Below are 24,294 nucleotides of genomic sequence, written 5' to 3'. Positions count from 1 at the left end.
TACCAGACAGCACTGTCAAGTATGGAACTTGAATCTGAGAAGCAGGGCTCTCATTCCGTTCCTGCATCTCAGCAGCAAGACCTGAGCTGCAATTTTCTCACGTGGAAAAGGGACCAAATACCCACCTTGCAGTGATGTGTGAGGACTGAAGGAAACCATGTAAAGGGAGGGCTCACTAGACAGTTTATTCCTAAATCAGCAGCAGAGCCAGAATGGGCACAGCTTTTACTTCCTGGGTTAGGTCTCTAGCCCCCACCTGCTGCTTATAGAATCAACTAACATCCTTTGTCCAAGAGTTTTCACCAGTTCCATTATTTTTTTCTGCAGTGGAAGCCGCTAGAAGCATGGGAGCCGGTGGCTAAAGCAAGGAAATCTAACTAGGAGAGGATTAGTCAGGAGCCAGATCCAGCAATAACGCCAGACTTGCTCTTCTAACGAAGGAGCCTAAGCAGCTGAGATTCTTTCGTGCAGAAAAAGTTTGCCCACCCCTGGGATAGACGGTTTTCCTACAAGTTGACAAGAAAGTTTAACACTGTTCCTATACTTGTGATTTAAACCAGAGAAATCCTTTTACAGTAGGTCCTCCAATAACACCATTTCATTCAATGTCATTTTGTTGGAAGTTGACGAGATGCGGCAGGAACTTAACTCTGTTTATATCAATTAGCTATGGTACAACTGGTTTTGTTAACATCATTTCACTTAAAGGCGCAGAACGTATTGATAATGTTAAGTGAGAACTTACTGTATCCTTATGTAAAGAAAGGGGGGTGGCAATCAGTAGAGGTTGGGGACCCGGACTGTGCACAAAGCTTCAAGTGCCTTGACCTCTCACCGTTCTATTCCCATGGTCAATATTACCTACTTCAATTGTCTCAAAACGTGAAAGCATAATTTCCCTTTGATGCAAATATCTAGAACAGTGAGATTTGGGCACACATCATACACTAAGAAAAATGTTAAGCGTCATTTTATTTAAGCTTCTCTTTGTGCGACCCTCCAGCCCTCATAAGTGGCACACAGGACTCTTAATTTTGCAAAGGAGGACCCTTAGCTGCCCGCAGGGATGGGTTCTCACCACTACTGGCCATGGTGAGCAAAACCACCCCAGCAAATACAAACCCCACGCTCCTCCTTTCCATCACAGAGATAGGTGCCCAACCTCCCTTCCCTGCACTGGGTAAACGCTGCAGGAAAATAAAGCTACTTTCAGGAATCATGCAACCCGAGAGTCAATGATTAGAGGTGATACAGCTCACTATTGGCTAATGAGCTGGAGATGGGAAGGGAGACACCTCTTCCCACCTTCCCACAAGCATCAGTTAATTGTAGCCCATCTATCCTAACTTCCTACTGATTCATTTGCCCTTGAAATCAGAGGAAAATGAGCTAATGAAAAAATGACTAATACTGACTAGTCCTTGCTACACATACCTATTAGTTGGAACCAAAGTAAGGCAGAGAATTTATTCCACCACCTGGACAAGTTCAGAGCAAGCACACCCTCTGCAGATCGGCTGCATCACAGAGAAAAGATATCCCACAGCCACAAACCACACCCCTTGATAGTTTACGTTAGCGAAAACAGACCCCAAGTGCATTTCCTATTAGTAGCAGGTGAGCTGCACCACTTCATAATAAGAGCTCCTGGAGAAACAGACGTAAGCAGAGAACATGCTTTATTGAGTAGATATAGAACAGCACATTCTACCACATGTGGGGAAGGGTTAGCTTCAGTAAAAGGCCTTTACCCTTTAAGAAAACCCCCAGTGAAGTTGCTTTTGGATAAATGTTAACAGTGACACTGAAACTGGCAGGGAGCTGCCACTGAACATGCTTAGAATGAGCTCCCCCCAACCCACAGTGAATATTAAGTAGTGTACAGAGATGACAGGAGAAAGGCACAAATGACCAGAGTCAGGATTGTGGTGAGGGCTCCGTAAGAAGACAGCAGTGTTATAGGCGATCAAGTTGGGAAGGGTGACATGTCACACATCAAAAGCTGCCCCAAAATAGCAGGTTATAATGGGCTAGAGAGAAATTAGAGGGAGCATTTCTTCCTTCACTTAAATACCACCAAAGATAGGAGATCAGAGAAGAGGGGGACGGTGGCAAATCCCAGAGAGGAAATGGAGGAGTTCTTGGATGAGCATAAGCACTTGAGCCTAGAGGGAAGGTGAGGCACTGCTGAAAAGAGAAGCAAACCGTGGCGGGGTGGCCAATCTGCCTTGCTGAGTCATGGGTGGAGATACTTTCAATTAGTTTCCACTTCCCCGGGGATGTTCAGACAGAAATCAGTGCAACTTATGTGAAGTAAAGGTGTGCTGCATCAGACTGGTACTGGTGGAAATGGTTTCGCAGTTAATGAACCAGTCAACATGCCGCATAAAAGGGAGAACGGGAAATTATTTTGGCACCTGCAAACATAACAGGGGCATGGAGTCAGGAGGGAGGAAAACATTTACTATTGGGCACTTTCTGGTGAGGCAAAAAGCATTCATTCCCTTCCACCAAGACGTGGCCCACTGCCCACAGGTGAACTCGGCACAGAATCTCCACCGCTTCCCTCTCTCCATCTCATTCACATAGAGGATGTGCTGTTCTCAAGACTAATCCCTGGGGGAAGCTTCAAAAGGATTTGGCTCTGGTCAGCCTGACACTGATCAAAACAAGTCTTTCCATAAAAATGGAGGAAAATATTTAAAGTGAGATGAAACCCAAAAGGAATGGACCCCTCCCAGCACACACACGCTAAAGTGTTACCTCTTCCCTGCCCGTCCAAAACACACATGTAAGGAATAATTGGAAAGGTCCCGGCAGTGGCAACTATATTTGGAGGTCTGGCGACCAGGCAGCAAGAAGCACTATTACAAGTTTAGAAGACACAACACAACCTCATGGGGCTAGAGAGCATGAGGAGAGAACCGGTGACTGGACAGGGACAGGACCAAACAGAACACCTTGGGTCAGTGCTATGAGGGACCTGCGCTCAAGTCTAATATAGATCCCATCCGGGCAACCTCACTGAGGCCGAAACAACAGTTCCTCAGAACCAGCGTCTGCAGTGTACATGAAGGTCGGAGCCAGGACAGTCCTGAGGGGGATGGCCTTCCCAAAGGATACTGTACTTGCCAATCACAAGAGCAACAGAAATGACAGACAGATCCCTAGGGTACGGATTCCTACTGCTGGGGTTCGCTGGCTCAGGTAACAGGTCACTTTAAGTGCCCTTGGGAGGGGTCCATTTTAAACAGCTGGGATCCATGGTTTTATTGGAATTGGATCTCTTGGCCTCTTTGGCTATCCACTCATCAATCAGGTCCTAGAGGAGAAAAATGGGAAAAATTACACACATTAAACTAAAATGGCATTATATATGAATTCCAACATGACTGTTAGCAAAGAAGGAATCACCAAAGGTTTAATAATATACTAAGGTGTAAAAAAATTATCTTTAACTTACAAAATGCTTTACCAGCGAATCCATTCTTCCTACTACAGCCTTAGTAATAGCTGAAAATCATTATTCATCTTCCCTAATGATAAATATGAGTCAACTAAAAATATTTTAAATGGCCCAGCCTATAAGGCTCAGTGAATAAGCATCAACCTATGAACCAGGAGGTCACAGTTCCATTTCCCATCAGGGCACATGCCGAGTTGCAGGCTCAATCCTCAATGGAGGAGGTGGCAGTAGGCAGCCAATCAATGATTCTCTCTCATTATTGATGTTTCTATCTTTCTCTCCCTCTCACTTCCTCTCTGAAATCAATAAAAATATATTTAAAAAAATTTTTAAATGGATTTGAGATGGCTTTCTGAAATAATTTAAAACCACTTTCACAAGCCCTAGAGTTTATTCATTCCCCTCTACAGATGAATAATTTTCTCCAATCTAAGAAAATTATTGAATGCTAGAAGTGTTGTACAACATACAGCTGCTTAACTAGTGCCATCCAAATGAGACATGAGCTTACCAAAAGCTTCTGATAGGATAAGGTAGGATAAGCCGATGGAGGCATCAATGCACGCTAAAGAAATGAGTCCATATAAAAAGGTGCACATAGTCAACCTCCTTTAAGAAGGGAAGGTTACCTTCCCTTAGGGTGAGTAAGGCCCCACTTTGCTGTTTAGGCTTCCAGGGACATTCATTAATGAGCAAGCAGCTGATAAAAACTTACCTGTCTCTTTAAAACTAGGTGTTTTCCTTTCCAATACTTGAGCATCTGAAGGGCTTGCAGAGTGCTGACAATGTCCACAGGATTCACAGCTGTCTCCTGGCTAATTTCTGAAACAGAAGATCTACTAAGAACCTGGCCAAAATGCAGACTCCCTGATCAAGTCCCCTCCTAAACCCCTCCCCCTTACAGGATATGCAAATGACCTCCAGATGGTTGGAGCATTTGATACTCAACCCAACCTGCTCAGAAAAAGTTTATGAAGCATTCATTTGACCAGTCCAAATAACTACAAAACATAGACATTACAGCAAGAAACCACTCTTGGCCCCTACAGAAATCAAGTTCAAAGACCCATATTCAGTGGGCCTCCTGTTAGGTCCAGATAAAACACAGAATGGGGCAATATCTTTGCAGGTTACAAAGCATGAATAGGGCCAAGTGGAAAAGTTAAAATATTCAGTTGAGTTAACATCTTGGGTAACAACCATTCCAGAGTCAAAAACCAACCTTTGATAGAAATCTCTTTGCCTTGGAAATTATGCAGGTAACGAAGAAGCACTTCTTTCCAGTAACTGCGATAGCTTATGAGCCCCAGATCTGAGAGGGGACGTTCTGGGGAGCCAACCTTTTCTTCCACTTTGGAAAGCAAATAACCTGCCAGGGAACAAACACACAGGCTTTTTTTAGCAACACCATATCCCATCCTAAGAGAAAAGAACAGTGTGCCAATATGGAAGAAGTTGTATGGAAGTACTCCGCAGTACCGATGAGAGTTCAGTCAACTTCATTCATTCAGTGGAATACTATATAGCTGTTGTAGAGTATGCTGCCTTTGTATAAGCAAAAGGGGAAGAATGTGTATTTGCATTTACTATAATAGACACTGAAAATTCTGAAAGACTCATAGAAACTTTAATAGCAATGGTTATCTGTAGGTGTGAGTTGGGAACAGGATACATAAGAATTGGGATGGGAAGCCATTTCATGACATAGCTTTTATTTTTCACGTTTTGAACTTTAATAGATTATCAGAACTATACCTGAAGAGGGCATGAAAGCGCTACTACACTCTTTCCTCATACCTTGCCCTGTGCATCTTTCACTTGGAGGTTTATATATATATATGCCTACGATGTCCTTCAATAAACTGGTAAAAGCCCTGATGAATTTTTCTGAAGATCTAGTAGTCCTGAGATTGCCTTCCCTTAATGTAATCCAATTACCTTAAAAAGATTTTCAGTGAGAAACCTCTAAAGATGAAGAGCTAAGAAAGTTTCTCATCAGTCATTCATGCTCTCTTTCAATGCTATAAAAAGTCTTTGCAACAAAGTACTAATACATGCTACAACATGGATGAACCTCGAAAACTTATACTACATGAAAGAAGCCACACAGACAAGAGCAGACTATATGCTTCCATTTATATGAAATGTCCAGAATGGGAAAATTCATGGAGACAAAAAGTAGATTAGTCCATAACACTGTAATAACTATGCACGGTGTCACATGGGTACTAGACTTCTGAGATAATCATTTCATAATTATATAAATGTCTAATAACTATGCTGCACACCTGAAACTACTACGTCAACTGTAATGGGAAGAAATTTAAAGTATTTTAAAAAAGGTTAGCCCTGGCTGGCGGCTCAGTTGGTTGGAGCGTCATCCCATATAGCAAAGACTGCAGGTTCGATTCCCAGTCAGGTCACATACCTAGGTTGTAGGTTTGACCCCTGGTTGGGGCATGTATAGGAGGCAACCAATTGATGTTTTTCGCCCCCCCTCCCCTTTTTCTAAATCACATTTAAAAAACAAAAACAAAAAAAACCAAAAACAAAAACACATCCTTGGGTGAGGATTTTAAAAAAGTAGATTAGTAGATGCTAAAACTGGTGAGATGGGGAAATGGGAAATCAATAATTGCTAATAAATATGAGATTTTTTTGGAGGGGAAGATGAAAATCTCAACCTGGATTGTGAAGACTACCGCACAACTCTAAATGTAGTAAAAAAAATCACTGAATTTTACATTTAAAATGGATGAATGTATGGCATGTAAATAACACCTCAGTAAAGTTGCTTTAAAAAAACAGATTTTCTCAGTACCACCTATGAAGTAGTTGGGGGTGGGGGGGGGCGGGGGGGAAGACCCGAATCTCAAGAAGCCTCTATCTAAACATTTACCATTAACACTATAGGATACAGTCAGCAAAATTCAGTCTGGGAAATACTGGAAAATGAACCTGCTTTCTGCAACAACTAAATAGCAAAGAAAAAGAGATGGAGTGGGAACTTTCAGATTTAAAATGTTTGTTTTTTTTTTAATATATTTTATTGATTTTTTACAGAGAAGAAGGGAGAGGGATAGAGAGTCAGAAACATCGATGAGAGAGAAACACCGATCAGCTGCCTCCTGCACACTCCCTACTGGGGATGTGCCCACAACCAAGGTACATGCCCTTGACCGGAATCGAACCTGGGACCCTTGAGTCCACAGGCCGACGCTCTATTCACTGAGCCAAATCAGTTAGGGCTCAGATTAAAAATGTTTTACAAGCCACATCTATCAATTCCAATATATCAAATCTATCTGGATCTGAGTAACAATAAGAACAAAAATCACAATATAAGGGTATTTTGAATACTCTAATTTATATTAAGAACTTTTTTGGGTGTTCTTATATGTAAGAGATCTTATCTTTTAGCAATATTAAAATAACTGAGGGTGGGAATATAAGTAAACCAAGATTCGTGCACCGTGGGGTCCCTCGGCCTGGCTTGCACCCTCTCGCAATCCGGGACCCCTTGGGGATGTTGCAGTGCCCGAAGTAGCAGGAGGCCGGGGAGAAGCCCAAACCGGGGCCAGGCGCCGAGTGGCTCCTGCTTATCCCGGCCCGCTGTGCCTGCCACTGCTGCTGCTTGGTAGCCAGCAGCGCTTTCTGTGGCAGCGGCTCCCAGCTGTGAGCCTGGCTTCTGGCTGACTGGCACTCCCCCTGTGGGAGCACACTGACCACCAGGGGGCAGCTCCTGCATTGAGCATCTGCTCCCTGGTGGTCAGTGCACATCATAGCGACAGGTCGATTGGTCGCTTAAGCTTTTATATAGATAGAAGATAGATAGATTATTCTACTTTTGTATATGTTTGAAAATTTCCATAAAAATCATGCTGGTAATAGGTGTTACCCATTAAAGATACGTAATCTCCCCCCCTAGAATTCTAATTTTGACTAAAGCACGTGGAATGACAGTGAACGCAATGAGATACAGTTGATTCTCGTTATTCACTGTACTTATGTTCTAAAAAGTCACTGCTAACACTAAATTATAAAATACTGAATCATCGCTCCTAGGAAAATAGAATTAGGTTCCTGCAAGCCTCTGGTCCACATTTTCGTCAACCAATCAGTATGTAACCTTTTTATGTATTTCTGTTTAACAATACTTCATTTAATATATACTGCTGATACAGTAACTTTGAACTTACAGCACAATAACCTATCCCGAATGAAGTGTAATACATATTTCTCGGTAATGTACATCAAAGCCTTTCTAGACAGTATTTCAGCACTATGTTAGGTGCCATTTAAAATCAGCAACAAAAACATGACACTAATAGACCCTTGAAAGAACACTTGATTATACTGAGAGAGCTGAAACAAGGCACCTGTTTGACCTCAGATGGAAATGTGTGGTGACTTTTTTGCTGCTACACACATATCCACAAATGGCAGCAAAAGTACTGCTGCCAATACTCTGCCAAGAGTATTGATTTGGGGGTTACAAATACAGTTCTCAGTACTAGGCAAATTCCCAAATACAGAAGCCACAATTAATGAGCCCCAAAGCCTCTATCAGGTATAGTCTGCCTCTAGAAAAGCCCTTACAAAACTGAAATCCCTAACACCCACGAACAGATTTGATGCCTTATGCATCTATGTGCTGTTCATAAATCCCAAGCTGGGATCATCCTAACAACCTCACTTCATTCTCCTCTAATCTCCTACCAAGCTCAGGGTCCTGTATTCAATGTGCACCAGGCCAACTGATGATATTCAGGTTCTGCCGACTTACTCGTTCACTTAATACCAGTATACATAGGCTACAAGCCAGGAATTGTAGGGACCACAGGGCAAGACGACAATATTCACATGTTCCCTGCCATACGGAGCTTAGCAGTTTCACTTACTGAAATCAATGAGCATCTTGCCATAGCCCTGCCTCATGTACTGAGGCATAGTAAGGATACAGGATACGTTGTAGTTGAGGAATGAATTCTTCTCCTAAAATCAAGAACAAACAGATGAGCAGGTCATACGGGTTTAAAACTAAAGGTGTCAGCAGTCCCACAGATACAAAATAAGGCTGCTTGCAAAGTATCTGGCTAACCAGTCCTGGGAGTGGCTGTCCGGCTCACAGCTGTTACGCACTCTTTATGACGGCCAAAGCCATTAACCCCAGGGTTTCCCCAGCTCGGAGACCTCCAGTCTCTCTTAAGGGGGCTGACTCTCAGCTCTTTATAGTCACAGAGCACGGCCAAACGGATGAGACTGCAGAGTCAGGCTAGGGCAGCTCCCTTCAAAAGCAATTTCTCAAAAGGGGGCTGGTTGCTACTGGTGAAGGGAAAATCCCAAACAGTAAGTCCCCATTCTGGAAGGTCAAAAACAATCCAATCATATATTGTAGGATTCCATTTATGCAAAATGTCTAAAACAGAGACAGAGGGCTGGGAGGGGTTGAGTTGAAATGGGGAGTGATGCTTATGGGTACGGGCTTCCTTACTGAGGTAAGGAAAATTGCACAACTCTGCGACTACACTGAAGATCACTGTACACTTTAAATGAGTGAATTGTATGGTATGGGAATTATGTTTTTAATAAATGTGTCATCTTAAAAAGTCATAAACACATTCTGGCTTTGAGTCTTTAAAGGCACTGTGGCATTATCATGGGAAGAACCCAGGGTTTTTTGTTTTGTTTTTTCCCCAAAAAATATGGCAAAAGGAATATACTCCTGGTTTCGAGCTAATAAGATAGAAGAGGGCAAAGCCAGGAGAGTTGGCTTGACTACAAGTTGTGGGTTAGTAGGCAGGGCTCTGGCCAGTAATTAATAGGCATCTCCAACCCTCAAGTCCAGAAATGAATAAACCAGAAGCTTTTAATAAAGAATGGCACATTTTCATTAAACAATCTTTGATATGGATTTTCCTTTTTTAAAAAAGGGAAGGGCTGTCATCATTATCCAGAATATGACCTTTTCCTGTCAGTGATTTGCGTTCCCAGTGCCAACATCAATCACCCTGCTCCGACCATTAGCTTCTTAATCTCCAGATCCTGCTGACCTTGGAAAAATACCCAATCAGGTGACAGCCAGTGTTGTCCGCTTCTGTCATGACATAGAACAGGAAGGGCTCCACATCATAATATAATGTTTTGTGGTCCAGGAAAAGCTTGGCCAACAGGCACAGGTTTTGGCAATAGATCTGGAAGCAGAAAAACAGAGTTCATGTGTGGGCCAGTGACTCCTGAACTTATATGATAAAGGCCTAAAATTAAAGATCAGACCATTGTAGTTAATGAAGCAGAAAGTGTGTATTTTGGCCAACAGAAGAGTTCTATCTTCTTTACAAGGTGAGACGGACACAAAACAAATTCCTTCTGAAACCTGTCAATGTACAACCAGCCCACTTTCTTAGGTCACCACTTTTTACCTTGTTTTTCTTGCCATCCACTTCAAACACGGATATTGAACCTTTGCGATATATCTCATCACCAGGGGGGTGTTTCCACACGCATTTGGCCTGCAAGAGAATGGAACTGACATCAGGGAAACAAACTTCCCAGCAAGATTGCTGCTCAGAAGAACTACAATTTTAGTCAGCTGAGATGACAAATAGCCGAACACACTTGAGAACATGCAGCAAAACAAGATGTTTTCAGTATAACAATTTAAGGCTTCTAAATCACTGTAAAATATTTATGATATTTTCTAGCAGTTTGGAGTAAGTTTTCTGGGTTATATTCTGGCATCGTTTCAATCCAGGAGATTAAAACCATCTACTACATAAAAGCCAGATAAATAAAAATAGCCTTGCTTATTAGAAAATGCCTTGCAACAACAGGAAATCCTTAAGCAGCTTATTTCAAGCAGCTTAGAGTTAAGATAAGAGTGCTTTACTCTCACCTTTACCAATAACTTCTCTGGCTGCCCCCAAGTGTCCCCTTTGTTACATAAGAAAATAGGAGCAAATCCTTCTGTGCAAAAAAAAAAAAGGGGGGGCGGGGCAAGGCAGCTTGGTTGAGCAGCAGGAAGCTGGGGTGGAGGGTGGCCCCCAGCAGCGCCAGCAGGGCACTTGGCCACAAGGGGGCACAAGGTACCCCTTTCCTTACTCTCAATCGTTAACAGATTTAAAGCAGCCCGTCAGCCATTGCTGTAAATCAGGGATTTTCAACCTTTTCCATCTCATGCACACATAAACTAATTACTAAAATTCTGCAGCATGCCAAAAAGTATATTTTTTACCAATCTGACAAAAAGAAAAAAGGTACAGTTTTGATTGTAATTACCTATCCTTTTTGTTCCAAGGTTACTTTTTTTTAAAATATATTTTGATTTTTTACAGAAAGGAAGGGAGAGGGATAGAGAGTTAGAAACATCGATGAGAGAGAAACATCGATCAGCTGCCTCCTGCACACCCCCTATTGGGGATGTGCCCGCAACCAAGATACATGTCCCTGACCGAAATCGAACCCAGGACCCTTCAGTTCGCAGGCCGATGCTCTATCCACTGAGCCAAACCAGTTAGGGCCAAGGTTACTTTTTTAAAAAATCAGGCCTACACTTGTTTATAAGAATTTCTGGTTCCAAGAATTAACCAATCAGCTCTGGCTGGTGTGGCTCAGTTGGTTGGGCGCTGTCCCATGCACCAAAAGGCTGCCCATTCAATTCTGGTCAAGTCACATGCCGAGGTTGCTCATATGCTCAGGTTGTGGGCTCAATCCCTCATTGGGGGTGTTTAGAGGGCAGCTGATCAATGTTACACTCTCACATTTCTCCCCCCCGGCCCCCCGCCTCCTCTCTCTCTAAAAATCAATAAACTATTCTTTGTAAAAAAATATATATATTTTATTGATTTTTTACAGAGAGGAAGGGAGAGGGATAGAGAGTTAGAAATATCGGATGAGAGAGAAACATCGATCAGCTGCCTCCTGCACACCCCCCACTGGGGATGTGCCCGCAACCAAGGTACATGCCCTTGACTGGAATCGAACCTGGGACCCCTCAGTCCACAGGCCGACGCTCTATCCACTGAGCCAAACCAGCTAGGGCTCAACAAACTATTCTTAAAAAACAATCAACTAATCAGATGCAAACTTATTATGCAACCTGACCAATAAGATGCAGCTCTATTATATGACCTATATGTTTATGGTTCAAGAAAGAGCATTCACACTGGTCGACGGCTATTGTGTTGCCTGTCTTTTTTTGTATTTCATAATCTAAGGGGAAAGATGTCAGTGCCTCTGATTAAATAGTCAATTATTGTATGTTTTAAAAAGTTCTTGCAGCACACCAGTTGAAAATCACTGCTGTAAATAGGTGAATTCTTGAAAGATTTTATGTAAATACATTTAGAAAGCATATGTACACATCCAGAACATTTTCCATTATATTTTATTGTGACTTTTGGTCAACTTAAGAATCATGACCTAATTTGTCACATGCAAATCCAAATATTAATTGGAATTGCTTTGAAAAAGTTTCATCTATAGTTTGTCCCTATCACCACCACCCCTTTACTCATGTGGCTTTTCCCAAAAACAGACAAACTAACACAATTAGTTTAGAAACAGAAGCCACACTGGGCCCAATTCAATGATCATGCCTGAAGCAATAGGAATCAGAAGTATGGCTTACTAGGTAAAGTAGGTTTTTATTTCCTGAAATTTGGTTTTTGTAATTCATATAATACAGTAGAGCTCCTCAAAAATTCAGAATGTTTACTTGACCTTCAGATTTATCCAGACCCTGTTTTCTCCACCTATTACTAGTTCTTGCCCCCTTTGGCTGTTTTATTGGTTAGTGCCACTAAGTAACCAGAAACAAAAAGAAAAAAATGGCAAAAATGGTAAGTAGTTCACATCAATAAAAATAGCAGCCTTACGTTCACATAGCAAAACCATACTTTAGTTTATCTCCATGGTCTACAATCATGGAGACCAGTCCACCCAGCACCATCCTCCCCTGTGCCGTGTCCCCACCAGTCTTTGCCCATCACCTCCCCTCCAGCACTCTATTCTCACCCCAAGTCAAGCGTGCCAGAGTCTGAAGGGCTTCATTCATAGGAGTGGTTTGGGGCCACAATGCTACAGATTGTGTGCTTCAGAGTTGGAAACACACACAAAGAAAGTTATCACCAAACTGGGGAGAAGAATATAAGAACAGAAACCATGGGAAGCCTGGATTATGGAGGTTCACCATATGGAAACCTTGGAAAATAAAGATGGAAGGGGAAGGAGAGACACCCTAAAAGGCCTAGAGCCAAATTATGTTATGACAATAGAAACAACATAAAAGAAAGGGTTCCCTGTCTGAAAGAGTCATCTCTGTCCCTTACCCTTTCCTCAATCCTACTCCATGGCAGAAAGTCCCTTTAAGACTTTAATTCCACAACTAGGGAAAGAAAGGTGGCTTAAAGCTGCAAAATAGCTAATAAGCATATTTGTCAACAATAAAATCAGATTCAAATCTTTATTCCTAAAAGAAGGATGTTCTGAGACGAAAAAAAGCACTAAACAACTTCAGAAGGCACCAAAGGACCCATTCTGTTAATGAAGTCTATTTTCATCTAATTTGCAACACTTAAAAACTAAGGGCAGAGGTCATCCATCTGCAAAAGAACAATGGAAAAGAGCAAGCAGCAAGAAAAAAAGACAGGGAGGTGTGTATGATAGGATGTGGATAAAGGCCATTGGCTGCTTTAAGTGCCACCCAGCACCAGCCAAGCCACAGGCTGTGTACCAACACCCTAATGTGGCATTTGATTTCCTATGCCTTCATCCCATTCCTGTGGACCACTGAGAGGTGCTTAGATAATTGTCATTAAGACACATGTCAAAATGTAGAGATCCTATTGCTTACTGCCAACATGATCATGAAACCCAGAAACTTACCATGTGTCGGCGGAGTATCGTTTGGCTCTTCATGTACTTTAAGCAGAATTCACACATATAGAGCCGTCCGAGTCGTGCATATTCTTCAGGATACGGAGAATGGTACCAAGTATCAAGCTCATAGCGACCAAAAGCTATTGTTTTAATCATGTTGCTCCCCTCTGTGATTTGGCCTTGCAGCCTTAACTTCTCCTATTGTACAGAAGAAATCAAAAGTCAACAGAGGTTTAGAATTATAGTTCACCTTTGAACAATATGGAGGGTTAGGGTCACCAACACCCCGCCCCATGCAGTTGAAAATGGTGTCTAACTTTTGACTCCACCAAAACATATATACTAATAGTATAGTGTTGACCGGAAGTCTTATTGATAACATACAGTCGATAAACACATTTTTAGTATGTTATATACTGTAGTCTTACAAATGTAAGCTATAGAAAAGAAAACATTAAGAAAATCATAAGGAAAAGAAAATACATTTTTAATATTTATTGAAAAACATTCACGTTTCAATGGACCTGCAGAGTTCAAACCCATGTCAACTGTAATCACCTTTTTTTGGTAAAGTTATGTGCACACCGTCATGCTAAGCTATGAAAAAAAAAGACACATTTGGCTTCTAAACTCATGAGAAACTAACTGAAGAGGGCTGGCGACATGGCCAAGGGTAATAAGGAAGGCTCAGTATAGGTCCCAGTGAAAACAGCTTTTCTCTGCTACTTACAACACTTATGGTCTCCTCTCTTGAACATCAGAACAAGTCTCTGGTAAAATTGTGTTCTTACCAGTCTGAACCAAACTGAATTCTAAAAGGCAATCTACCACTAATATAAACTCCCCACCTTTCATAAAACGTTCTAAAATTAAACAGAAAAAAATATCTAGAATGTGCTTTACATATTCCCAGCCCTATGTACATCTATGTGACATATACCCACCCTCTCAACCTAGGTCCTTTAAAAAATGTTTCTGAAACATGGACAGTGCTTTACTTCTGAAATCTGAAGTTCAGGAAGCAGAAATATGTTTGGATATCTATCTCCACTCAGTGGCTATAGGATTTTAAAGCAGAACCAGATAGAGCATTGAGAAAGGCTAGCCTAGGAATGCCCTGGTTCCAGAGTACACCTAGAGAAAACCAACAAAGCCGCCCATCCCAGCCAAGAGCAGCTAGCAAGCCCTGCCACCTACAAAACTTTCAACAAGCGTATCAGGATTTTGAAATGAAGTATTCAATAAAATGTAAAGAAACAAAAAAGAGAGGAAAAGATTTATTTTACAGAGATTCCCTCAATCCATTTAATCAATCACAATTTTCATAAAGCAAACTTATTGAAAATTCTGCCAATAGTATCAAAACTAAATGTTCTGTTGATAAAAATCAGAACAGAAAACCAGCTTAATTGTAAAACTTGGATTTGTCAAAAGATTAACTCTAAAATGTCTGACAACAGCCTTTTCCATTATCCCTCTTCAATATTCTTTTTATTCTTTTACAGTTGTATTGAAGGGCCGAGGCACCCCTGGAAAGGGGAGTACCAGTTTAAGAGAACAGCGGGGTATCTCCCAGTCCACAGGTTCTCAGAATTGCAAATTACTAGAGGCAAGGGGGGTACCTATTGTTTTATTCAGCTAACCACCTCCACCAAACAGGTCGTCAGGAAATGAGGTGGAGGGAGGAGGGGTAATTAATTTTAAATATGAATGGGAAGGCAGACAGTCTCTAAGGATAGCTGGGGGAAGGGGAAAGGGATTCAAGCAGCAAGGTACATCAATTCCCATCTAACTGATCACTAGTCATTTTTCTTGGGCGAACTGCTCCTCACAAATGGTCCTCAGCTAGAGGCTTACTACTCACCAAGTCCTCTGAAGCCCGGGCTTGTGCTCTTCGGAAAAGATCTAAGTCATACTCGCTCGTCAGGTTTTCCAAGAGAGGTTCCCGCGTGTTCCCGTAGGTCTGCCTGTGTTCCTAGGAAAATAACCAGAGCGTGAGACTCTCTGCTTCTAAGAACATCATCTACTTCATTTCAATCGATGCCAAGCTACTTTTTCTAATGCCTACCATATGCCAGGCATTACCCTAGGCACCATGGATTTGGCAGACATACTATTTATCAGGTAGGTTAATGCCAGAAGACACCCATACGCACCCTGGTGAATCTGGAAAGGAAATGCTCCCACCGCCTCTCCAAAAGGGAGTTTCATTCTTCTCTATCTCTAAATGAGCACCTCATGGATAAAAATGCTACGCCTCCCCATTTGTCCCTCTGAAAACGCGCACCACAGTATAAATAAGTATAACAAGCCCAAAAGCACCACAGATTCCTAGAATCCTGAGATCTGGAAGAAACCCTGGTGGAAACTCCCTCATTTGGAAACAAGACAAAAAAACAAATCTCAAAGCCTTAGAGTCTGAGATTTTAGACTGAAAGGTGAATTTGCAGGTAGGAAAGGGCAGCTGTATGAAACAGTGTTCTGTAAATTCTTTCCCTTGAACTTCTTCGCCATCATTACACTGTCCGCCAAAGGCATTGTCATGTTCTCACTTTAGAACTCCAGCCCAAGTATGTATGAAAAACTAGCTAGCCCCTTTGAAAAATATTTTACTAAATACTAAGCAAGAACAAGAGGAAACAGTCAGAAAACTAGAAACATTAAAATAATCCAGTTTTAAACAAGTATCAAACCTTACCATGGCATTCACTACAAGTATCCGTTCACTGGAAAGAAATCCTACAAGAGGAACTTCCCTTTTAAACCTTTGATTCTAGCCCTTCCCACTCCATCCTAGACTCCACCTCCCACCCAGAGAATAGAAGATAATGGTAGTTAGGAGGAGTGAATGGCTCATCCCAAGAAGAACATTACAGATTTCACACATATATTAGCACATGAAGAAACCATTCAACAGTACCTGTATGCCTAGTAAAATTTCTTAAGGTTAACCTGGGCCCACCTGATGTATATCTTTTTTAATTTGGACTACATCTAAGTATTATTCTAGTGTCATGAACTTTTTATTTTTTAACTTAAAAAAAAATCCTATCCAGCATTTTCACCAGGAAGGTTGGGTTCGAATAACCTCACCCAAACAATAGAAAGCAGATGTTTGTAAGATAAATTTCAGGAACTTTTACTGCAGACACTCTTTCTACCTGTATGATTCTTGGCGAATTAGCTCTCTAAACCTGTTTCCCATCTATAAAATAGGTGAAACACCATCCATCTTTGCTACATATTTTTTTTAAAATATATTTTATTGATTTTTTGCAGAGAGGAAGGGAGAGAGATAGAGAGCTAGAAACATCGATGAGAGAGAAACATCGATCAGCTGCCTCCTGCACATCTCCTACTGGGGATGTGCCCGCAACCAAGGTACATGCCCTTGACCGGAATCAAACCCGGGACCCTTCAGTCCGCAGGCCGACGCTCTATCCACTGAGCCAAAACGGTTTCGGCCATCTTTGCTACAGATTATGGGAGCAACATAACCACAGTGCCTAGCACAAGCACTCAATAAATGGCATTATGTGTTACCATACCATTACACCTCTACCCAATTTGCAGATAAAAACATTGAACAATACAAAGAGAGGAATACAACCTTGCAAGGTCCTTCCTCAACACACCCCACACAGTCTAGTGTGAGTGTTTAGCTACAAATTCACCCCACAACCCACAACCCATCTCACATTCGCCCATCTCCATTTATTCATAAAGTCCTTTTCAAGACAGTGATGACTACCAAAAAAGTAAATACAGTTTGGCATATTTTTGTCTTAGTGACGCCATGCTGACTGCCTAAGTAATCACAAACCATACTTTTAATAATCTACTCTAAGGACTAAATAAGCAAACATTCCACCTCCATGAAATAATTAAAACACACACACACACACACACACACACACACACACACAAATGCATCAAAGAAAGACCGAGCGATCACATGCCAAAATATTAACAGTGATTTATTTGTTGTTCCACTTATTTATGCATTCATTAGCTGATTCTTGTATGTGCCCTGACAGGGGATCAAACCTGCAACCATGGTGGATTCATCCGGACAACTGACCTCTAACTAACTGAGCTACCCGGCCAGGGTATACAAAAGTTTCTTGAAGAAATTTTAACAAAAATGAGGAAATTAGTTTAAGATATTAAAGTAAAAATAGAATTCAAAGCTGTATTTATAGTAATAACCAAATTTTATAAATAAGGCATTATGTAAAAAGGTAGGCTACATCCCAAAATGCTAACTCTGGTTATTTTTTAGGTAGTAGGATTAATGTTTATTTCTGCATACTTTTCTTAATTGTTCTATATTTTCTACTACAAATGTACATTACTTATAAAACTAGAAAAAAAAGTTAAAATACTACAAAAAGATTTATAGATTATATCACCAAATTAATACCTATTATGTAGGAATTTTATTTTTCCATTAAAGTGGACTATAGCTTATTTTGAATATTTCCCCTTAAACAGACATCTCCATTATCATGGCATTTGAGAGGGTAAAGTTAACCCTTTAAAGCTAAAGTAAAGTTTACAAACAACTAGAGGACTGAACTTTTTTATTCATCTAAATTCTAACAGTATTTTTTTTTTTTTTTTGGAAGACCTCCAGTTTCCACTCATAACAGCCAGTTTTGGGGGATTTTAGTAAACTCTAACTGCCAGAAAACAGTCCTTCTACTTATAGAGAATACCAAACAACAAATCTGAAAAACAGAAGCTTAGAAACCAAAAGAAGTTCATGCTAATTAAATAGTTAACTTTTTCTCACCAAGTATTTCTCTTTCTGTTCTTTGCTCAGCCCGGAATTTCTTTTCTTCCTGAGTTCAGCGACCTTTTCCTTATATCGCAGCTGCCTGTCTGTTGGTGCCTAAAAGGAAGAAGAGGAGAAAATTGGCAAGCTAGGTAGAAAACTCATTGTGTAATTAGTTTCAAAATGAAAGTAACAACAAAATGGGGAGGGGGTGGCGTGGGAATGTCAGATGTGTTACAACCACCATGTTAAAATGATTGGCAATTTTAAAATTCCAAATCGAATGCCCTGTCACTTAATATGAGTTCAGGAATGTACTTATTTTGATATTAACCCAAACAGAACATAAATGAAGGATGGAAGTCTCCACCAAAGCAAAAGTAGTAAAAGAAAGATCATTTCAATTCAATAAGCATTTATTGAAAGCTTACCGCTTTACAAGTACTGACATAAAAATTTAAAAACTGAGTAAGAATAGAGCCAAAGATAGACAACAAAGAGAAGTGTAGCTACCATTTACAGAGTGCTTATCCCCCAAGCACTGAGGATAGGGACGTTAGATGTATGATTTAGCTGACTACCCTGCTAGGTAGGTATTAGTCACTCCTTTTTATTAACAAGAAAATAAAATTTAGGGAAGTTAGCTGACCTGTCCAAGACCACACTGCTAGAGTGAAAGAATCACAGTATTCAAATCCTGTTTGGTTCCAAAGCCAAACTTCTCCCTCATCGCCATGCTTCCTCTGCTATCTACCTATAACCTAACCTCAAAAACAGATATCACATGGTGAGCTATGTATATATAATATGTGACAAGGCCAAACAACATTCTGAGAACATTACAGTGGGAATGCATGAAGAAGAAATGCATTAATGGTAGAAGTTTTGGGAAGAATTTCTACAACAGCTGAGAGTTGTACAAGGCCTTGAAGGGTAAATACAATTTCTTCTTGGTATAGGAATATAGAGTTTGGGCAGAAAACCAGCAAGAGTAAAGACCAAGGGCATTCAGGGAGAAACAAGGAATTAAGTGTAATCAGTGGGTATCAATGTTCAGAAAAGCAGAAGGATTAGGGTAAAGCAGCATCTTGGAATTCAAGGGAAGAGAGAATTAGAAGAAAAAACGACATCAGCAACAAGTGTCAAATGCTGAGGAAAAGTCACTGGTGATCTTGGAAACATTCTAGCAGAGTGGGAGCGTTTGAAGATAAATTACAATGGGTTAAAAAGTAGATGCAAAATGAGGAAATAGAGCAGCAGGTGTAATCTTTCAAATAACCAGGATTATTTGTTGTTGTTGTTGTTATAAATTGCATGCTTCCTTCATTTATGATGTAGAAGTTAGTTTCATGAAAATTTACTATTTGAAAAACAATTATGATTCTGAGTTTGACTAAAGACCAGTTATTTAGACATAATACCATAGGAAACAAGAGGCATGAAATACCTAAAGACAGTCATGGGCAGAGCATATCCAAAACTTGGCTCTCAAACTGGGAATGGCCAGAGCTTTAACAAGGCCCATACCTGATGCCTGGTTGCATGCCTGTTGTTGTCATCTTGCCTGTGGGACAGCATCCTTTCTTCTATCTGCTTATCCCGGCTCTGTGCTCTCACCTGCAACCATCAACAACGTCAATAAATCCACCTGCTTCTACAACTGTTTACTTAACGCAAACAATACAAGAACAAATCCCCTGAATTTATGTGGTACTTTTACTTTCAAAGGTCTTCACATTTATTATCACCAAATCTGTAAGACATAGATAAGGCAAGCTTCCATTCCATTATCTCAGCCATTAACTGAGAATCAGAGAAGTGAAACAATTACAACTAAATCATGATAAAACTAAAAATTTGAAGTTTAATTGATGACTCTGAGCCTGGACTCTTTCCACTGTACAATTAAAAAGAAACAGTGCAAGGAAGAGGAAGTGCAAGAACAGAATGAAGAAGTACAGAGAAAATGTTAGATACCTAGGGTCAAGTCTATACGGAAACTTAACTATGTAGTCATGTTATCTTAGACAAATCACATCATCTTTCCAATAGTTTCACTTTCATCTTCTGGTAAGTGAGGACTCATATACAACTGCCTATTCAACTTCAACAGTCAAACTCAGCATGGTCCCAACAGAAGACTGACATTCTCCCACAGATCTGCTCCACCCAAATCTTCCCTACATCAATAAAGAGCAACACTTCCTAAACAAATGATCAGGTCAAAAACTTTAATGTCATCCTTGATTCTTTTTCTCTCAGACCTCACATCGAACCCATCAGCAAGTCTATTACGCTGCCTCCCTCCAAAATATATCCCGAATCCAACCAATTTTAACTATCTTCACTGACAGAACAATAGCCCAGGCCACTGCCTACTGCCTGAACTTTGGAGCAGCCTTCCAGCTAGTCTACCCTGAGTCAGCTCTTGCCCCCTCCAGTCCATTCTCCACACACTAGCAAACTGTGATTTTTGAAAAGAGTTTATGAAATTACATCACCCCTTTGATAAAGCCTTCCAGCTGCTTCCCACAGCCATCAGAATACAAATATACTCCTTGTGCCAAGACCTACAGGTCCTTTTGATCTGGATCCGGCTTCCTCATTTCCCATCATGCTCCAGTCACAGTGGCCAACTTTTGGTCCCTCAAACCCAACAGTTTGTCTCCACCTCACAACCTTTGTGCTTGCTCATCCTTCTACTTAAGATCTCTCATCCTACATCTTGACACAACTGCCTCTTTGTCGTCACCCATGACTCAGATCAAATGCCAACACCTCAAAAAGGTATTCCTAACGACCCAAGCAAAAGCAGTGCCACAGCCCTTCATCACCCCCAAAGCAGTCACTTTCTGAAATGGCTTTAGTCTTTTTGTTTCTTATATTTATCACTTTATTAAATTCTTATTTACTTAGTAATTTATATGTTGATTTGGCTTCCCACCATGAGAATGTAAACTCCTTGAATGCAGTAGCCTTTTATCTCATTCACAGAATCCTTAGATACCAACAACAGTGTTTGGCACATGCAGTCACAGAAATCTAGGACTGAATAAAAATGGTCATATCACTGAGAGCAATCATTTACCAGGACACTTAGAGTAATCATATACATGCAAGTATTTTTAAAATGTTAAGAGCTTTGAATAAATGTGAGGAATTAGTCTAATCTTTCCATTTGGGATTCTAAATATAATAAAAATATATGTATCTTTCAGAAATTCTCCTGATCCTCCAAGCACATGTTCCAGTGGTAAAGATGGATTATGCTGAGCCTGATTCCCCTTGAAAGAGGAAAAATTCAAGTAATGCTTTCCTTTCTTCAGAATTTTATTCCACTACTGAAATTTTTATTTTTTAAAAATAAATTGCTAAGGTAGTATGCTCATATTGCTACAGGCCAACAATCTCAAGTTATAGCTTAGGAAGACTTTTATGTAAAACCATTGACAGTATCAGATCGTTCTGTTTAGAAACAAGAGGTAGAGACAAGTCTCAAAAAACAGAGATCACAGCTATTTTCAGAGAAAGAAGCACATAATGCCTTGGCGGCTTTGATGCAGATGTTGGCAGAGCTGCTCCCGTTTTGACCTGGTCTCAGACTTATGGGAAGATAATGGAAGACCTGCCACTTACACTTACACAGAGCAGAAGAAACTGCCTCGGTTATACAAGAGAATTGGAATGAAAAAAAAAGTGTCCTCAACCGTACAATCCATGTAAGCACTGGCAGTATACTACGTTGCTGCAAGAATGAACACATAAGGAAACTTTCCATCCTGTGGTCAACTTGTAAATAAGAGAAAAAATTCCTGAATCAGGGAGAAGTAATGTTAGCTGGGGAATGTAATTTTCTCAGGATGAAACTGCCTCAGACAGAAATAAACCTGGGACCCTGAACTTATTAACAAAATAACAACCACAAATCAATACTCTGGTTTAACCAGCTTGGATAACCTGTCCAAATAGTATCCAAGCAAACCATTTAATTAACAATATTCTCAACTCTTGCTTCCCATAGTTAGTTTTCTGGTTCCATCCTTGGTAGCAGCAACCCACACAGAAACATATAAAATAGGATCTTAGATAGGATCTTAGGTTCTACTTCTAAATCCATTATGCTAAAATCCCAAAGGTTATTTAAGACTACATTTTTCAAGAATAAGCCAAGAGTAGATGTGACTGAGAGTAACAAAAAGGAAGACTATTCCACAGAAAGAAAAAAATTATGAAAACTTTTTTAAAAGCAAAATGTCTTCATAGATTTACAAGATGAGAACCTAATGCATAAATATTGAGACCATATATTTATGCAAATCAGTACTTAATGAAAAAGGTCCCTAGAAGTCTTTGTAACTTTCAATGAAAAATAATGCATTAGGCCCTAACTGGTTTGGCTCAGTGGATAGAGCATTGGCCTGCGGACTCAAGGGTCCCAGGTTCGATTCCGGTCAAGGGCATGTACCTTAGTTGCGGGCACATCCCCAGTGGGGAGTGTGCAGGAGACAGCTGATCGGTGTTTCTCTCTCATTGATGTTTCTGGGTCTCTTTCCCTCTCCCTTCCTCTCTGTAAAAAAATCAATAAAATATATTTAAAAAAAAAAAAAGAAAGAAAGAAAAATAATGCATTAGAAGGTGATGCTCCAAATATTCCATAGATAATCTTCTTGTTAATTTCTTTCAAAGCATTCATTACATACTATAATTAATTATTTTATCTGTTTAATTAACTATTGTTTTTAAAAACACAGTTGTTTTATATGATGTTTCCTCCACTAGAATTTAAGAGGGAGAACCTTGCCCACTGTCCACACTGGATCTCCACTATTTAACAAAGTGCCTGGCAAATGGTAAGCACTTGATAAGTACATGTTGAATAAACGAGAACATAATTACCTTGCATTCGTCAGCTGAGAGGTTGTGATAAAGCGGGCATCCTGAGATGGAAAAATGTCTCTCATGTTTTCCTGTAAGATGTCCTGTTAAAGGAGGGGAAAACTTAATTTCAAGATAGAATATTTAAGCTTAGAAAGTGCTGTTTTTCTCCATAACAAACCTGGTTTTTTGCCATATAATTTTTATCAAATATATGCCTGGTCAAACAGATTGAATCAGACAGACTGAATCCAAAAGAGGTAAGTGCTACTAAGGACTGTGAGTTGCACCCACAATAAATTCTTTCCTTCCACAGGTTGAATGTAGCAATATTTGAGGATACTTGTGTATATTCAATATAAATTGTAATTCCTTCTGTTCTGATGATGTATTTCTCAAATTGCAAAATGTCATAAAGCCATACACTTCTAATAAAGGCACAAAATCACAAGCAGGAATATTCTCTTTTGGCAGAATTTAATTTTCCTATGCTAAACTGATCAAGTCATAAGGTAACAAGTGTACTTCATATCATGCAATTTTATCCTACCTGATGAACTTCTTTCAATAATCAACAGAAACATAAAAAATGAAGAAGGAAATGGCCTTTTCTATTCATATAAGTAAATATATTTGATAGTTTTGGACCAAATTAAATATATTCCTTATTTGGGTGGTGGGGCTGGTTTCATTTAAAGATTTAGGCTTCTTCCATCATCAAACTTTTAAACAGGCAGTTTGCACAAGGCCCTCTTATGAGGAGAAAATGTTAGGAATAACAATACAAAAAACCTCATTTTACCTAAAGGGGCATCTCCTCATTTTTCTATTTTTCCATGTGGTGAAAACATACAGGGAATTGAAAATTATTTCCTTTTTAAACATCTCAACCAAAAGTTTATAAAACACCTAAGACTGAGAGGGATGGTGAGAGAATGCAAGTGGCATAAAAAGATAAATTGGCTAAGTTAAATCACTAGTCTATGGATATCTTTACCTTTCTTTCATAAAAAAAGACATTTAATTTTGTGTAAATGAGACACAGGAATTTAAAAAATTATACTTCATGGGGAAAAAAGAAATTAAAAAATTACTTCATGATTTATAGAATAAGCTTTAAAGGGCAAAAATAGTCCAAGTTTTCAGGGAGATGGGAATATATGATACACAGACAGTCATTTCTCCGGAACTGTAAAATACTAGTGGCCCCGTGCATGGATTCGTGCACACTGAAAGGAAATTAATTAGAAGAAATATTTTAATATCGCTATTTGCCCTTTCTCTATAATTAAAGTGT

The 24,294-nt window shown here is 40.0% G+C and overlaps 1 protein-coding gene across 4 annotated transcripts in view; it reads right to left on the bottom strand.

The window, feature by feature from the left end:
* Positions 1–1,662: 1,662 nt before the first annotated feature.
* Positions 1,663–24,294, bottom strand: part of KAT7 (lysine acetyltransferase 7) — a 34,095-nt gene continuing 11,463 nt past the window's right edge. The window contains exons 5-15 of one of the 4 annotated variants that reach the window (XM_014464506.2): positions 23,019–23,101; positions 19,650–19,739; positions 18,141–18,239; positions 15,210–15,320; positions 13,352–13,543; positions 9,889–9,978; positions 9,520–9,660; positions 8,368–8,461; positions 4,689–4,835; positions 4,182–4,288; positions 1,663–3,322 (exon numbers count right to left, since the gene is read on the bottom strand). In XM_014464506.2, coding sequence (XP_014319992.1) covers positions 3,221–3,322; positions 4,182–4,288; positions 4,689–4,835; positions 8,368–8,461; positions 9,520–9,660; positions 9,889–9,978; positions 13,352–13,543; positions 15,210–15,320; positions 18,141–18,239; positions 19,650–19,739; positions 23,019–23,101 — 1,256 coding nt within the window. In that variant the 3' untranslated portion in view covers positions 1,663–3,220. The remainder of the gene's footprint in view (positions 3,323–4,181; positions 4,289–4,688; positions 4,836–8,367; positions 8,462–9,519; positions 9,661–9,888; positions 9,979–13,351; positions 13,544–15,209; positions 15,321–18,140; positions 18,240–19,649; positions 19,740–23,018; positions 23,102–24,294) is intronic. The other 3 variants (XM_006098955.3, XM_006098956.3, XM_014464507.2) reach the window with 3 other exon arrangements.

This window comes from Myotis lucifugus, unplaced genomic scaffold (genome assembly GCF_000147115.1).
Source record: "Myotis lucifugus unplaced genomic scaffold, Myoluc2.0 scaffold_254, whole genome shotgun sequence".
Lineage (NCBI taxonomy): Eukaryota > Metazoa > Chordata > Mammalia > Chiroptera > Vespertilionidae > Myotis > Myotis lucifugus.
This window is presented reverse-complemented; position numbering and strand designations above follow the sequence as displayed.